The sequence below is a fragment of the Nasonia vitripennis genome (genome assembly GCF_009193385.2).
Source record: "Nasonia vitripennis strain AsymCx chromosome 2 unlocalized genomic scaffold, Nvit_psr_1.1 chr2_random0010, whole genome shotgun sequence".
NCBI lineage: Eukaryota > Metazoa > Arthropoda > Insecta > Hymenoptera > Pteromalidae > Nasonia > Nasonia vitripennis.
In genome coordinates, this window is record NW_022279617.1 from 2146767 (window position 1) to 2164077 (window position 17311).

The 17311-nt window shown below is 44.0% G+C and overlaps 1 protein-coding gene and 1 long non-coding RNA gene across 3 annotated transcripts; one reads left to right on the forward strand and one right to left on the reverse strand.

Moving 5' to 3' along the window:
* Window positions 1–4704: 4704 nt before the first annotated feature.
* Window positions 4705–6689, reverse strand: LOC100119935 (twisted gastrulation protein homolog 1-A-like). 2 transcript variants are annotated; one of them, XM_016981623.2, is made up of 4 exons: window positions 6537–6687; window positions 6262–6468; window positions 5857–6066; window positions 4705–5199 (listed from the first exon to the last, which is right to left on the reverse strand). In XM_016981623.2, the coding sequence occupies exons 2-4, from the start codon at window positions 6362–6364 to the stop codon at window positions 4889–4891; spliced, it is 624 nt and encodes a 207-aa protein (XP_016837112.1). In that variant the 5' UTR covers window positions 6365–6468; window positions 6537–6687; the 3' UTR covers window positions 4705–4888. The 2 variants fall into 2 exon arrangements, with proteins under 2 accessions (XP_016837112.1, XP_016837111.1); XM_016981622.2 differs by having other exon boundaries at window positions 6262–6689.
* A 109-nt stretch (window positions 6690–6798) lies between these two features.
* LOC116416554 lies at window positions 6799–7505 on the forward strand. Its single transcript, XR_004226933.1, has 2 exons — window positions 6799–7221; window positions 7310–7505. It is a non-coding gene; the product is annotated as an uncharacterized LOC116416554 (long non-coding RNA).
* The last annotated feature ends 9806 nt before the right edge of the window (window positions 7506–17311 follow it).

Genomic DNA, 17311 nt, shown 5'->3' on the forward strand with positions numbered 1-17311 from the left:
GGCATTGATGATTTATTATCTTTTTGTACAAGTTTTAAAATTGGACAACCGCGTATTTTTGGCCAATGGCTGCTGGAACTCTTGGTCGGACTTCATAAAATAGGCCCGCCGTTGACGAATGGTTCGTGAACGTTTCTACTACGGCCGTATCATTACGAATAGGTAATGAAAATTTCGTTTATTTTGCTAGTGCTATATTCTTGCAAATATTCGCGTGTATGAGGCATTAGGCATCAATCGTATATGAGCCATTCTACGAGAAGTCGAACACTTTAGGATCGAAAAGTCGAGGTCCTGTATTTTTGAGGACACACTGAGCAATTCAAGTTTCCCCCGCAAAGTCCCAAAAACTCGAGTTCCCCTTCCCGGGTCTCGTCCGCCGGTTTGAATCGCCAGATGCCGATGCATCTAAATCTCGAAATTTTCCCTCCGCGAAAAGCTATAAAAAATCGGACCCGACTCCGCGCCCGGCGCTGAGTAAACACGGTGACGCGCGCACTCTCGCCGCTCGGAACCTGACCCGGCACCATGCGCAGCGCTGGACCGTAAACGCTGTGCCGCGAACAAAGACCCTCTGTTCCCGAACGCGCACGTGCTCCGCAGTCGTAGCCGTCTTCACATTTCGTCCCTGCTCTGTTCCCACATTCACTCAGGCTTTCGCCCGCGACGCAGGAAAAAACTCTTGAGAGAAAAACCTACGCTAGGAACAGAGCGCATACATAAAAAAATATCTTAGCCTAAACGCACGCCAACTCGTTGTCAACTATAAATCTAACAATATTTGAAACTCCCATCCGCACGCCCGCTCGACCGAAGCGCAGAACAACGACTCCATGCTTTCACTTCATGGCAGTCGATCCGGACAACATGCTCCCAACAAGCTTCGCTTGTTTTAGCCTAATCATGTCCGCGCAGGAAAATCTCGGCTTTTCCTAGCCCCGCGGTATCTCCAATTACCGGTTGTATGCACCTGAGGGAGAGAAAAATACTCAAGTATTCAAGTAGCCACACATACCACGAGGCTTACGCGACATTTTGCATGACGCGCTGGAACACTTGTCCGCCAATCTTTGCTCTCACTTCGATCCGCGCCCGTACGTCGGGAACAGTTATGTTATAAAAGGTGATTTAAAAAAAAAATGAATATCCCCAAAACTAAATTGTCAAACGATTTGAAAAAATGTATGACAATAAGAAACGATAATATCTATTTGCTGTATGAATTTTAAGCTGTTTTGGCGACTAGTTTTTGAAAACAGTCAAATTACATTTATGAAGGAAGTGGGAAAAGGAATGAGTAGTCGGGTCCTTAAATAAAAATGCAGCAATTTCGCGGTTAAACTAAATATAAACAGTAACTTACTTAGGCATAAAAACCCTCACGGAACAGAGGGAAAAGCCTGAGCAAGCTAGTGAAATAGAAATTATTTATTTATCAAGTAAATTAATGAATTTATGTAAGCATAAAATACAAAAGTCAAAACTTATTATCTAATTTAACTTACGCAGTGGATAATCGATCCTTATATTTACAGAGCGCTCGCTTACCTAATATTTCGGGGATCAGCCCCTACAATAACGCCGCAAATCGCAAATATCGGTGCGCTGTACGTGACGGACCACCCTCTCTTCTGGTAGATTGTCGATCGAGAAGATGGAGATATCCCGGGGTGGCAACGCCCAGAACGTCACAGGTCCCCGACGTCTCGGGAACGGGTCCAGCCCTCGCTCCGTGAACGACTTGAGACGACTCGTCGAGTCGTCGCGACCGGGACCTATAGCGAAGATTCGCTATGCGATGACAGCACGCTTGTGTCTCGCCCACACGGAATTACAGGCACTTTATTTACACGAATTATAGAAATAAGGGAGGAATCACACGTTGGAGGGAGCTATGTGCCAAAGAATTGGCAGCGGTTTTTAAACGCGTTTGGAATTATAAAATGCAAAGAAAAAGGGTAGCACCTTAGCACCATATGTGAACAAAAAGTTACGGGACAATTAGTAATTACCAAAAAATAGTCTTTATAGCGCCCGGGTAATTTATTACCTGGCCGAGCAAACATTATTTTTCCGGCGTTGATGGGCAGCAGAGCCTGAAATCTTCGATTTTAATTCTTCTATGAAAAGTTATCAATAATTTAAAATAGAGAAAAATTTTTCGAAAATACGGAAATCTTATAAAAGAAAAGTAAAAATTGTGGCTTTTCAGACATTTTTTCACATTTTCGACGAATTTTTCTCTATTTTAAATTGCTGATAACTTTTCGCCTTGCCGTTTGTCTGTAACTTTTTGTTCACATATGGTATCAATGCGCTACAGTTTTTTTTTACATTTTATAATTCCAACTACGTGTAAAAAACTTGGTTTGGTCAGTGTGCCCTCAAAAATTAGAAGACCTCGATCGTAAAGTGTCCCACTTCTTTTAAAGTGGCTCATTAATAAGCCGTGTTGGCCATACCATAATACCTATCTTTAAAAATGTTTAATGTGTCCAATATGTGTATTTTTCAATTGACATTTTACAATCGAAAAGCATTTTAGTAATATTTTTTGGAATAGTTGAGATCAAAAGCTGAGCATTTTTGCCGATAAAGCGTAATTTTACAAACACTGTGCTTGAATTGAAAGCATTTCAAAAGCTAAAAAATATTTTAAAAATGCTGACTGGCTACTTCCTCCAAGGAAATTAAATATTACAAATTGACGCCTGAGATTAAAAACGGCGTATCTCCGCGGCGGCTTTGGTAATGAAATATCTCTTAAGACACGATTATCTGTGACGTGAGTAGTACTTTCTAGCACCTTGCTTATTACCCTCGCTACACTCAGATCCTAACCTCATGGTGACAGAAATAACTGCTTACGCCACGGAAAAGCGTGTCTTGGCGGATTTCAAAATATTGTACGATACGCGTGTCCCCAATGAAATTTTCTGGAACTGGTTAACTCGCCGTACCAGAAAATGCCACTTAAGCCATTAGTATTGTAATGTACATTTACGCCATTTATTTCGTAATACACTATATTGTTACGGCTATTTCAAACGAATAAAGTACCTTTCAAAATAGCCTTAGCAAAAATCTACTCATAAAATTTATAAATAAAAGTGAGTTGAGATACAGCGTTCTTGAACCCGCTGTCAAGATGTGGCGTTTTCAAAGCCATCGCCGTAGTGTGCCGTTTTCGAAGCCTTTGACAAGCCTTCAACGTTATTCTTTCTCTTACGGGAGACTGTTCTGGAATAATGCATTGACAGCTGAGCATGAACGACATATTTAAAATGACGCCTTTAAAATAAAAATTTTTCATGTATTTTTCGTGTATAGTCGCTTGAAATAATAGAACAAACTTACAGAACGACTATTTGATTACGTTTCTAACTTATGTGTAACGGTATCCTTAGATTTTAAATGCCGTGGCTTCCGGAATATTCGTGTCTGGAACCACATTGAAAAAAAGCTACCTTGCAATCTTACACTTGTTTCTCGAGATACACACTTTCACAAAACACTAAAAATTTTACTAGTATTAGGACACCGCGACAAATTATTTTTAAATATTTGAATGAGCATATGTAACGAAGTCCTTTGAGTCGCGAAACTTGTCTGTACCAAACATAATAAACTGCAGTTTTTAGGTTGAACGAAAACTTGTTATACTAAAAAGATTCACTCAGTCGAAAATACTTGAAGTTGAAGACAGCTTGTCTGCGCGACCGACGGGATCAGACTGACTTTCTCTCCCTCTATTTGTTGATGGGCACCGTGCAGTTTTCCTGCGTAGAGGCTGGAGTTACGGTAAGAGGGCGGCATCCCGTTTTACCTGAGCCAATGAGAGATATTTTGTGCAGCCTCACTTCGGAGAAAGTCTGGGCCTTAAAGAAGAGATGAAATAAGAGATATTTTATGCCGCCCCATTTCAGAGAAAATAGAAGTGGAGGATTATGCGAATTCCAACCTGCGCTTCTAGTTTATAGCACGCCGCTGAACCATTCAGGGCATCGATCCGATCCGTTCAATTTTAATTACTTTATGACATACCTTTGCCGGCAGGTATATACTGTGATAGTTCGTTCCAGTGTCGAAAGTAATTTCTTTATAATAGACTAGGGAATCTAAGTGCGCTTCGCGCACTTCTTATCATATCATAGATATAAAATTTAAATTTTGCCGGCTTTTTTTGTAAATTAAAAAATTTTTTTTTTAATTTTAAGGATTTGAATAAATATTAATACTTGTGTTAATTAATAAAAATTTTGATAAACAATTGTACTATTATTTCTAAATATTCATGGTTGTGTAGTGGCCGTGTAAAAAAACAGCCAATTTACTTCCGCTATATAGCCATGAAAAATGTGAAAATTCATATATGCGTCACAAAAACTACGGTGTGCGCCAAGGGTTAAGCAGGCTTTTTGGCCTCGTGTGGTTTAGAGTACTCGTCCTCGGCTCGGAGATGCACTTGCCTTCGGCTTAAGGTAACTCGTCTTGACTCGTACTGCAAACTACACACTCGGAATCAAAAAGCCCTCTTTACGCCCTTATTTTGTATCACTCGTGTGATTTGGAGAACGCGAGAGCAAGCTTCAAACGGCGAGGCACCAAATCTTTAAATAATCGAACAATTTTTGAATTTTCTTGCTAACATTTTCTTATTAAGAAAGGAAAATACACAGTTGAAAAAAATGTTACCATTAGTAATTATTTATCGTAAAATATAGTTTAATGTGAATAATGAAAATTCATCTTACAATTCGTCATCTAAAATATTAAAATATGTTCAAAATAATAATGAACGTTCAACCCAACATACATTTTTGTTCAAATAAATGTACGCATGGTTCTTGAGATTACCAAAAAAATATTTAAATAAAGATTTTTAACTTTATATGTCCTCAATCATTATGTCATAGTCTTCATCTTGACCATAATCATCATAATCGTCTTCTACAAGTTTCTTAGTTTCTGATGGACAGTTTGAGCATCTGGATTCATTTATACCATAGTTAATGCACGATTCACCAATGCATTCACAACATCCATCGTGAAACCACCTGTAGCTCGTTGCTCCCATAGACTGACAAGACTGTTTGCATTTACTCCAAGAATTACACTCAGCTAAAAAAGAAACTGTGCAGTTCGTAGTTGCTGCCTGGAGTTTCACAGTCTTGCTATTATACTTTTTATCAGCTGATTCTGAAAACAAATATTATTAAATTTAGATTTTGCGCATAGTTAATTTTATATAGTTATTAATATTACTCATTAATAAAAGTGTATTAACAAATGCACGATTATAGAATTGAAAAATTCAATTGATCTATGATATAATGCAACGATAGTGTGCTAGCATAATATGTGTACATTGTACACTATACTAACGCGATGTGTATGGGTTTGAAAAAATACTTATAATTTTATCATAGCGATTCATCCCATACAACACAAAAAATATATACTTTTTTATTAACCAGAACTTGTTATTTAAAGAATATAATTAATTATTTTAGTACAGTCGCACTTTTTTATGCATATGGTAATATATCTCATGAAATATATTATAGCTAAATGCATATACTAATTATTTTAATATGCCTGTGCGGTGATTACTTTTTTACGCTTAGAAGTTATTTAGTACTTATTATGTGTAATTAATTATTGAAACAATGAATAGATATCGGATCGTTTTATCTAACATAATGTAAACCGAAAAATTTGAGCGTTTTTATAAATTATACTGTTTCATTTAGAATCAGCCACATTTACCTATTCAGGCAACTATTTTTTAATATTTTTGACATCAGTTATCAAATAAATCAATAAGATTTGAATAAAATTTGAAATAAATCTTACGCATATAATATTCGAAGTTTTTCTCTTGTTGAGGCGAAAGTATCCTATTTGGCAAACTGATTGGATATGTAAAACTATTCCACCGTTTATGTTCATCTGGTTCTTCATTCAGTGCTCGAAAAAGTTCTGGGAACGGTTCATCAAAGTCTTCAACGTGAGATTTTTTACTTAATGGAACAGTCTGTGTATCGTTCGATTTTGGACAAAGATCTGCAATATGATAATTTCATCAGTTAGATATTTGCCTTTAGTAAATAATTACTGAGTATCAAAAATCATACAATGGCAAAATTAAGTTTTACAATAAATGCGCGTATTTTTAAATTATCTTGCATCTACCTATTTGTCACTATATAATATATTATAAGTATCAATAACTTGGATCAAATATAAAAATTCACGAACCAAAACAAGAACAGCATTCGTCATAAAGAAGGCTAAGGCAAAGAAAACAATCTTTGCAACAGCTGCACGTAGTCAAGTCGCATTTGCAGCTGTTTATTAGCATGCACTTGCTCACGGTACTTGCGCAAATTGCTTCGTTGCAACCATAAGCCTGGCTTCGTGAAAATATAATTAACGGCACTATCGTTATTGTGATCGCCTTTAAAACTAATAATAACATCTTCATAACTACACTTAACGAAAATGAATTAATAGTCACTTAAACTGTTTCGTACCGTTTAGAAAAACCGTAATCCAAGCAATTTTTATCTATTTGCACATTCAAATAGGATTGTATTAGCGCGACGGTCAATCGGCGGACAGATCAGTCGCTCGATATCACGCACTGTCTTCGAAGATCGCTACCTTTCTTTTCACGCGCAAATGCCTATATTCTATACTTTTACCTGAATCCGAAATACAGACTATAGAGCACACTAGTCTATAGATTTAAATTATTGGAACAGACTTATTCATGGCAATATTCGGTGTGATTTCTAAGAATACGTATACATGCCGGTACATCCTATACTTTCATATTTATATTTACCAAATTAGCGCTTGTGTGTTGAGGAATATTATAACAGTCAAAAGAAGCATTTATTACTCGTACAGATAATGTTCTCACTAAAAAATTAAAATTAGTTATTGTCAACAAATCAGATGGATTGCCTGTAGAGATTTTTGTCAACAAATCTCGTTTAACTTGTTGATAATACAATTCTTCCATGGATCAAGCGGCGCAGCAGCACCCCGATAGCAAGTATCATAAATACTGCAACAAACATGATGCACACACAAGAATCCGAGAACGGTATAATTTGTGAAATTATACATATTTTCTTAGTTTTAGACAAACCGACGGCGCAAGCAACTTTCCGAGCGCAATAGTCTACAAAATAATTGTTCACGCATTCTTATGTAAATCCAATAATACCGTAACTTTTAATATTTCTTTAAACATTCATGGGCATATTACAATCATTTTCATATTTTCTTACATTTTTAGTCTCATCAAATTTGTGACCTTGGAGATGTTTGTAAAAGTACAAATGCAAACTTTTGTATCGCACTCGCCTGCGTCAGTCATCATTAACAATGATGCCCGTAAGCACCAAAGCGAACAGTACAATTACACGTTTCGACATTGTACTGTTAACAGATAATATTTCAATCACATTCACAATAAAAGGTGTTACAATTTATTTAAAACTTATTATATGCGCATAAAATTGAAAATAATGAATTTTAATAATTTGTTGCTGCAGTCGAAGTTATTTCAACAATAATAATGTATAGAAAAGTAATATGTTTTTAACTGCAAAGTCAAAATGATTTCACGATCTAGTAACTGGATTATGTATAAAGACCGTAATTTCTTACCTTTACTCACAATGATTTCAATAGTAACTGACAATTATCTTTTCCGATCTCTTTATATATTCGTAAAGAACGATTCTTTCTTCATATTATTCAATATGGATTTAATGAATGCAAACTAACATAGCGGATGTGATAAGCATTTCCAGGTATATCAGATAAAACAAACAATGTTTTGTAAGCGTTTTTATTGTAATAAGAGCACGGAGATACGTAAGTCATATCGCAATAATATCGCATAATTTCATTTGAAATATTCAATGATTGATCTTGCGAAATGAGTAAATTGCTTTCAAACAATTAATAGTATGAAATTTGACAGCCATTTTGTAATATGCAAAATGAAGAATTATCGTTTAAGCTCAATTTTTTTTAATTTTCGTAATAATTGTTGCTAGAATTTTATCTCGAATGAAAGCTTTATGGAATAATTATATGATAATAAAGTATAATCTGTACGAAATTATATTGCAGGAAAGTAAATTTTCGAAGCCGCGGCAGAAGCGTGAAATAGAAATCGAAACTATGGGTATGGCATTGACAACAATGCGAGTGGCAGGACACTTTGTTTTTTATGACAAGGTCTTTATGGTTTTCATTCCCGGCCTGTCTATCAGGCATGGTGTCACTTTTTCATAGTTAATAAAATTGTAAGGATGGTTTGAAAAAAAATTCAGGTACGAAAGGTTTTTTTTATTGAGCTGCAGAGAAAGCTTCGAATATTGCCGCTTGTGTGTTTTTGTGTTATACGGGCGAGCTACAGTAAGCCATTTTTCGGCTTACACTTGTACACTTGTTTCGCTCTTGCATTTTTATTATAAGCATCATCCACGGCATACAATATGATACAGTAGAACTTGATAAGAAAACGACGACTAGAAAATCTACCCTGACTTCGAATGGTAAATTGGTGACGTTGCTGTCCTGCACACCCTATCAAAAGATTCGTACTCGCTCTCAAAGGTGGCGCTACAGGGGTCGATGTGTGACAATTTCATGGTACTCGAAATTACAAGTGTATCGCACAACAAATAACGCGCTAAATGGAAGTACTATGAAAAATTAATATTAAAGGCCTGTTATAATATTAAAAGCCATTTAGCCGCTTGGATAAAATGCGAAGTCGTTGATTTTTGTCTACAGAATCTAAGCTTGAATTATTACGATTCACGTGGATATCTTATTGAAAATTGAATAATCTTTTCAGCATACAAGTGAACAAGTTAATCGCGTGATAGCTTCGAATTTCCCTCAAGCCATCTCGAAAATGCCATCCTCGGCGAAAAAGAAAACGAGAAAAAAAGGAATCTCGGCATCTGTTTGCTCAGCCGTTATCAGCCAGCAAAGAAACGACAAAAGCATTAGGTCGAACTGGCCGTCTTCGTTTCCGGCTCCTTTATCGTAACGCGCGCTCGCGCGCAGGCCGATCGTAGCTCGCCGCGCGCTTTCGACGGCAAACTTACGCTAACTGCCGGCGCAATTTTCTTATCTACGAGCGAATCTATCGCACAGCTGTCGTAACGGTGGTATCAGGGCAGAAGAGAGCGGCAGCAAAAATAGCTTCTCCTCGCTCGCGATATCCTGGACGTCATATACCTCGTGTCCTCGTATACACGTATAGACTCGCTCGGCGCGTCAAAAGGATCAACCTATCTGGCTTTTCTCGCGGCCGCACACCTGCAACAACGCGCGTATATATAGCATATGCAGTATACACATATATTGGACCGGCGCGTTATCCGAGGAGCCGATCGCGCGACGTCGACTCGGGCTTATAAGGACCGCGCAGTCGGCCTTTTCAGCAGCTCTCTCTCTCTCTCTCTCTCTCTCTCTCTCTCTCTCTCTCTCTCTCTCTCTCTCTCTCTCTCTACATTTCGCAAATCCTTGCGGCAATGATGTCGCAGTTGCATGTATCTCGGTCGCGCGCTGGCGGAGGAAGAGCTTAGTCGATGTCGCGTCGACGCCCGCGCCACTGCCAATACGCTCGCGCAATATGCAGCTGCTTTGGCTTCGAATTTCTCAATTATTCGGATCAGCGATTATTGCCTGGAAGAGCCAGCTGCTTCCATGCGTAGACGAACGCTATATGCGCCTGTATAGCGCACCTACCACTGCTGCAGCTAATGCGCCCGGGTATTATCGGCCGGCTTTGCATTTCTATATATTCTCGTTACTTTCCGCGAGCGCGCCTATAACGAGGTGCGCATCGAGTCAATTTGTAAATCGAGTACAGCAGCATCCTTTCTCGGAAGCGCGGCGATCTACGACCGAAACGGTATATCCTACAACGAGCCGATGATTCGCGAGCAACTCTGAGATCGCGAGGGCTCTAATCTGAAAGGAAAAAAAGAGAAAGCAGCCTTATTTTATGTATATTATAATGGTACACGAATAAAGCCGGCCTGCGTCGAGGCTGCGAGACTCGCAAGCTCCAGCACTGTGTACATCCTTACGAACAAAAGATGATGTCGAACGGAAACCGCAGCAGCACCGGCGCAATGAATCTGGCGAGCATTATAATGAGGTACAATTTGGAAGTGTTTGAAACAATAGCGTGTCCTGCAGAGCGTGAATCGCATTGCATCGCATCTCGGCCCGCGGGAGCAGAGGCGCGCTGTAAGAGAAAACGATATCGCGCGCGCCACTGAGCAAAAGAGGAAGGCACGATCGTAGTCGCGCTCTGGCGAGCGAACGCGCCGCAATAAAGCCCGGAGAAATTGAGAACAAAGCGGCTTCGCGCATCCGGATACCTCAGCGGCCGGACGGCTCGAAATACGCGAGTGCCGCATTGTTGACTAAATATTTTCGTTTGCTCAATTTTTCTTCTGCGCTTTATTGAGATCTCTGCCATAAGCCTATAAACATGAATATGCGAGGGATGTGAGTAGCGGAAATAACATTCGGCGAGGCTTCGAAGCAGCTCTTAACGAAGATCCGTAAAGAGGTAGGAAGTGCGGAGGCGAGAGGGGCAGGGAAGGAGGGGGGGGGGTGTAGCAAGCGCCTGCAGCGAGTGAAAGAGAAGATACAGAGAGGCGCGCGACGGGGACGAGAAACAGGAGGAAAATGGTAGCTAGGAGTGCATATCTTAATTACAATATTCCCACGGGTTGAACACGACACTCCTGGTCCCCGGCATAAGCTGCAACGCGCTCGCGCTCTCGCGGCTTAGGCAGACTGTAGGAATTTAATTAATTTACCAGTAGCACAGTAGCAAGACGACTTGCTCCTTGTCGCCGCCTTGAAATATCGCATCAGCTATGCTAAGCTCTCTTGCGTGCGCGGCCTTTTAAACCGTTAGACGCGACGCATTCCGTGCGTGCGCGCTGCCTCTCTTTCGATTCTCGCGGAAGATAAGTTGCCGCTGCTCTTTCTCGTCCTCTGTGCGCGCGTGTTTGTGTAAGCACGAGAGGACAAAAGGCGCCGAGAGGGTATATCCGCTTACCCGAGACTTCCGAGTAGTTCTCGCTCCCCGTCTCCGTGCGTACTTGCAGCGCGATTGTCGGAGGCCGATTTTAAGGGGGCGATGCCACTCGAGATTCGCGCTGCTATACCTATCACTCCGCCGGTTGTATGTCGGAAAGACTGGAAGTGTCTCGGCTCATTTTTACCCCCTCGATGCACACAACGCAGCTAAGGAGCTTTGCGCGGGTATATTGTGTTGCGCGCGAATGTCGATGCTCCTCTTACTTAATTTCAGCTATCTCTGCGGCCGCGTTCCTGATGGGCGCTGCTGTACTCGAGTGTCGCTGCGTCGTCTTGAAGCCTACTTTTCGGCGCCGAATCGATAGCATCGAATTGAGCTCGCCGTAAACAATGAGGCTCGAAGCCCGGCACGAATTGGCGGATTATCTTGAACGTCGATCTTTAAGTATCACAGCGGCGCACTCGGAAAGGCCATTTCTCTGGGTTTGATCGATATAGCAGCCGCCGCTCACACTGTTATACGTAGGTACTTCCCGCCGAACGTGTGCTTGACTGATCAGTTCATTACACCTCGGCCCCCTATATAATGACGCTTTGAAGCGAGATGAACTGCCGATGCTCGAGAGATAATTCGAACCGCCAATTATTATGCTAAACCGGAATTTTTTCAATTTTTTTGCCCCTCCTATACACGCACATTAAATTCCGCGGAATTGCTAATTAGCTCGGAACGACCCCAGAGCCTATACGTCAGTATAAAAATCAGAGGGCGAGAGAGCTCGCCCCAACTGGAAATGATGAAGACGGATAATGAGGGCAAAAAAGGAAACGAGAGACGGGGCGAAAAAAGTCGGAAAACGGGATAGAGAGCACTCTCGCGAGTGATGGATAAACAGGGGCCGTCGTGTCTCGCGCACACACGAGCGCCGCGCAGAGTCAACGGCGAGACACACACACAGCTGAGAAGAAGAAGGAGGAGGCGGTGAGACAAATGGACAAGTTGAGCGGAGGGAGAAGGTGGGAATCTTGATTTGAGTGGCTCTCCAGCTCTCCTCGGCGGCGCGATGGAAAACTCGTAAAAAGGCGCGACTAGCGGCCGGCAAATCCTTCGGCGAGCCATTAACGCCGATTTCCCCTTGAGCCGCCGCCTTCTTTCGACACTTCAAAGCCCCTCTCGGCAGATGGCCATATTGGCCCGATCGGAAAAAAAACGAGGAAAAACGCACGAAGATCGATCGCCGATGGCCGAGAGCCGCGAGAGGCAGGAGGCTGTGCGCGCGACGACGAATCGCAGGCGGAAAAATAAAGCGGTGTACGGCCAGCTCAGTTGACCGCTCGCTGCGCTGCGCGCCGTGTTTGGTATAAGCTCGGAAGGATGAATGCGCGGCGCGCTGGGCAGATTTGAGAACGGCGGCGACGACTACGACTGGGCTCGCGTTGATTAAAGCGTCCGGAAAACCTGCGTTGCTGAACTGCTCCCTCTCTCTGTGCGGGATTCGAAACAAAGCTCGCAGCTGGTGGACGCTGATTTGCTACCGCAAGCCCGGCTCGCGGATGCGGGAGCAAAATAATGACGCCGGTATTCTTCTTTTTGGCATGAGAAAAATGCGCCCCCGCCTCGCACAACTCGATGAGCAAAACGCGCATAATTAAATCGAGTCATAGCGGTCGTCGCGAGCGCGCGCGCGCAATATAAGTTTGCTGTTTCCATTTCCTCGGCGAAGCTAAAATTACGCTGCACAAGAGCGGAACAATGGCAAGCCGGCGTGCATTCAATTATGGTATAGAGCTAGCTGTATACCGTTCGACAGGCATCCTCGCCGGGCGCAAAAATAAGTCGTCCATCCGCGGACATCGGGTATTAGTTCCTTATCGCGCTACTTAAATAGTTGGCCGCGCCCCGCATGTAGAAGAGGCGGCGGCCGTGGAAGCGCGCACCTAACAACAGCGGAATACTAATGACAAACTTACAATGCGGGAATATGCGCATCGGAACGGCTGCAGCGTCGAGTGAGAGAGAGAGAGAGAGAGAGAGAGAGAGAGAGAGAGAGAGACAGGAGAGAGTGAGATAGAAATTGGATCTTGCAGTTCGTCGTCGGGAAGCCAGGCTGGAGCCGCTTGTACGGCTGCTCTCTCTCTTCTCTCTCTCTCTCTCTCTCTCTCTCTCTCTCTCGTCCTAGATATAGGTATAGCTTCGTCGCCGCAGAGCGAGAGAGGGGGGAGGGAGGCAAGGAATCGCGTCTAGTTATCGAGCATCCCCCGACCGGTCCGCAAGACGACGACGACTCTCTAGCACTGGCAGCGACGTTCATTGGAATATTCAGTCGGCTCCCTGCACCGCGACTCCTTCCTTCGACTTCCTTCCCGAGCGTTCGACGACTCTCTTGTTATTCTTCGGCGCTAGGACTTGTGTTCTCCCCCCTTTGACTTTTCAGCTCTGCTTTTTCGCGGACTACAGACCGTTTGGCTGTGGCACCTGCTTAAAGGCCGGATTCCGGTTCTTTTTTTTGAACGAATCGAATGTAACTTTGTATATTAAACCACTTGTCGAGTCAATATTCAAACAAGATCCAGAAAAACCCCAGTCGCATCAAACAGGCAGGCAAACTTCCTCCGAATAAAAGCCTTCCTCCCAGAGCCCCTCCCGCCCCGCGCGTCTGCAGGCGAACTCTTCAGTTGAGTAAATAAAAATCGAGCGAAAAGAAGGAGCTTGCAGCCGGCGCGTCGGGGTGAAAAGAATCCCGGGCGGCTGCAGCTCTCTCTCTCTCTCTCTCTCTCTCTCTCCCTCTCTCTCTCTCTCTTTCTCCCTCTCGAGTAAAAATATTCGGGACTGTGTGAGCGCGCGCGCGCGAGTTCGGCGACGCCTAGCATTTGATTGAGTCGTCGAACAGCAAGTTCGCGAAGCCTACAAAAGGCGGCGGCAGCCACCGAACTTGAATTTGAAATGAGATTCTCCCTTTCAAAGTGTATCCAGTACCCGCGGCGCGCCGGGAGGAAGGGCTACCGAGGCGCAGCGGCAGCGATTGCTTCCGAACAAAGAAGGCGCACACTTGAAATTCGCGCGCTCGCTTCCCCGCCAGCTCCTCGGAGGCTCAGTGCGCTGTGAAACCGAGTCCGGATTGCGGAGGAGAGCTGATGCGGCGACAAAGAAGAAGCCCCTTTCCCTCGGAGCTGGAGCGGCTTGAGAATCGGATTGAGTAGCAGAGCTCGACGAAATTCATGGCGTATCACCACTGTTATCAGTGTTATCAGCTCACTGATAACGCAGCCTGTTAACTTTGCCGCGCGCGGGCTTGCAGCAAAATAAAGCTCGTGCACTCGAGCCAGCGAAATCCATTTTCCCCGCTTGCGTGCGGAGCGACGCTCGCTCGAGAGCAAACATCGCCTCTCCCCCGCGCGGAAACTGTATATTGTTCGGCCACTTATACGGGAGAGAGACTCGCCAGTATAGATATAGCATACATAAACGCACGAGAGCATAGTCTGGCAAGATATATCCGGCGCCAGCGTTACGATTCACGGCGGCGTCTGTGCGTCTGCTAACTGGCGCCAACTAGGCGCTCGTCCCGCTTATCCGACCAAAAACAGCCCCTTGCTCTCTTTCCGCGATTCTTGCCTTTCGCTTTCTCTCGCTCGCTGCTTTTTCTTGCGTGCCTCTCGCCCAAAACCCTCGCGTCGGTTTTTATAGCGCGCGCCTCGACCTTTTCGCGATGAAGTTAACGTTTGATGCATGCCGTTATTTGGGCCAACTTGCTTCGTCAGATGCTGCCTCGCGCTCTCTGTGCGGGCTGAATTTTAAGTGCGCTTTGAGCTGGAGAATGCTGGGTCATTTCGGCGGAATTTCGAAATTTTTGACGAGGGTGAGCTTTCGAGCTTGCGCGCTGTGACTGTACCGAGCGAGTGAAGCCTGCTTTTTGCTGCTTAATTAATTGAGAAATTGTTGAACAATAACGCTGTTTTTGTGAAAAGCAAGAGTTACGCAGATTATCATATCGGGTTTCATAATACAGTATCGTAAGTTAATCTTAAAAAAATTATGTCGAAAAGTACAAATTGAACTACCGGAATATGCAGTGTCAATATCAAAACCATCCTACATACGATCTTTACTTAAACTCGAAAGCTCGAGAGCTCCTGCTGGCAACGAATAGAGGAAATAAAGCGCCATAATCCAACTTATTCTCATAGAATACAGCGATAAGAGTTCGATACTCCCGGCGCGTTGAAATCGGCCGCAGTGCTTTATTTAGATCTCCCTCTGTCAGCGCCGCGCGCGATTCTATTTCCCTTTATTCAGCTTATACTTCCCTCCCGCCCTCCCGCCCTCCCGCCCTCCTGCATCCGGCATTCCACGGCGTCCCGGCGGTCTGCGCTATCCAAACACCGCAGGCCTCCCCCGCGCGCCCGCAGATGAGTATTACAGCAGAAGCGAGCGCACACGGAGCGGCGCCAGGGAAAGGCCGCCGAGGGCAGAGTGTGTACGTACGCTCGGCCGGTTTGGCAGCCGGAGAAGCCGCTCCTAGCAAAACAAAATCCTCGACTCGAAACTATGATCCATAATACAGCCGCCGCCACCGCAGCGCCTTCTCTTATCATAACAATTTGCCCCCTGCCTAGCCTCCGCTATCGATCGACCCACGCGCGTATGCACGTACAGAGCAGTCTGTGGAAGAAAACGTTTGCTCAAATCATACCAGTCCCGGCGCTGATTCGCAGCCGCATTCGCGAATGCAAAATCAGTTTGCCGCCGACCGCCGCTGCTTCTTTCGCGCAGCCTTTTACTTACACGTAGCCGCGCCGCGCGCGGGGAGCTTAAGGAAATTCACGCCACTGTGCAGAGCCGAATAAAGTACACACGCAGACGAGCGTTGCTGGCAGCTAGTCGGTCTGCGGGGCCACTGAGCCACTGAGTACTGACGAGAGCGCGCAGGGAATTGCGCCGGTTGACTGCTCTTCGTTATTCGCGCAGGCTTAATTAGAATAAATTGAATTTGATGAAGGCGCGGCCCCGTTACCGCGAGGAGCTTTCGCCCGCGTCTCGTGGGTGGAAGAAAAATATTCGAATTTTCGAGGAGGAACTTGCGCACGTTTGAACGTACAAATTTGTGTGCCTGCACTAGCAATGAGTTTCTTCGCCTCCCTCGAGAGCGGCGTCCCTTAAATGAGATGCTGTATACATTGCCAAACTGCTTATACGAGCAGTCAAATTCGATGGATGAAGAGACCCGCGGTATTCACACGGAGGTCGAATAATCGTGTTAAGGCTGCACGACTTTTTGATACTTTTAACCTTATCAGCGCCACTGAATCGGGGCGTGCAGTTTTTTCAAACACGCACCATCCCCATTCGTTGGCTTCCATGCGCGCGTCTGAACGAGGTCTCGTCGTCTACATGCATACATGCATACATAAGGCAATACGTGAAGCTTTAGTCGTCGTTGACACGATAACTTTCGAGTGGATTATCTTATCGCACTCAGCTTTTATACGGGGATATTTTCTCATCATATGAGAGTCGATCCGAACGTATATGGATTTTCGAGGGCAGGCGTGCAAGCCAAGCCGCCTTCGCTGAGTTTTAACGCTTTGGACTCGGGCTTTTTAGATATTCCAGAAGTCAAATGAAATATTTATCTGACCCTATGTAGTATATTAATTACTTCGTCGTCGTAAACTGTGTATTTATAATTTTGAGGAAAATCGCTTTATATATTTGCATATAATTTACGCCCTTTGCTCGTAATATCCCCCTTCTGTTATTTAACACATTTGAAGACAAATTATCGTGTCGCATCCTAAAATGGCCACAGCTATAAGTCCAAAATACAAAGTAATCAATTCGCAACCCTCCATCCAATCCAGCCCATCTCTTCCAGTTTAACAATGTGCTTAAATATTAAAAACGCGCAGCCCGCAAACCAGATTGGCAGCAGCTCCGCATTAATTGGGCATTAACCGTATACATCGGATCCTGCACGTGCAGCACGCGGTAAATAATTCGCGGACGTCTCGCATGCAGCTCGGGAGGCCGTTGAAAGCCGCTAAATTTTTATCCCCTAAAACCCAGAATGACGCCCTATAAATTTCGAATGGCATCATTTGGCCGGCTCTCCGCGTTTATAAATCGCGAGGCGGCTATTTGCGGACAGATTTGACAGGGCAGTAGGCTCCGTTTGATTTGCGCGGACTTTATGAACGATCCGGCTGT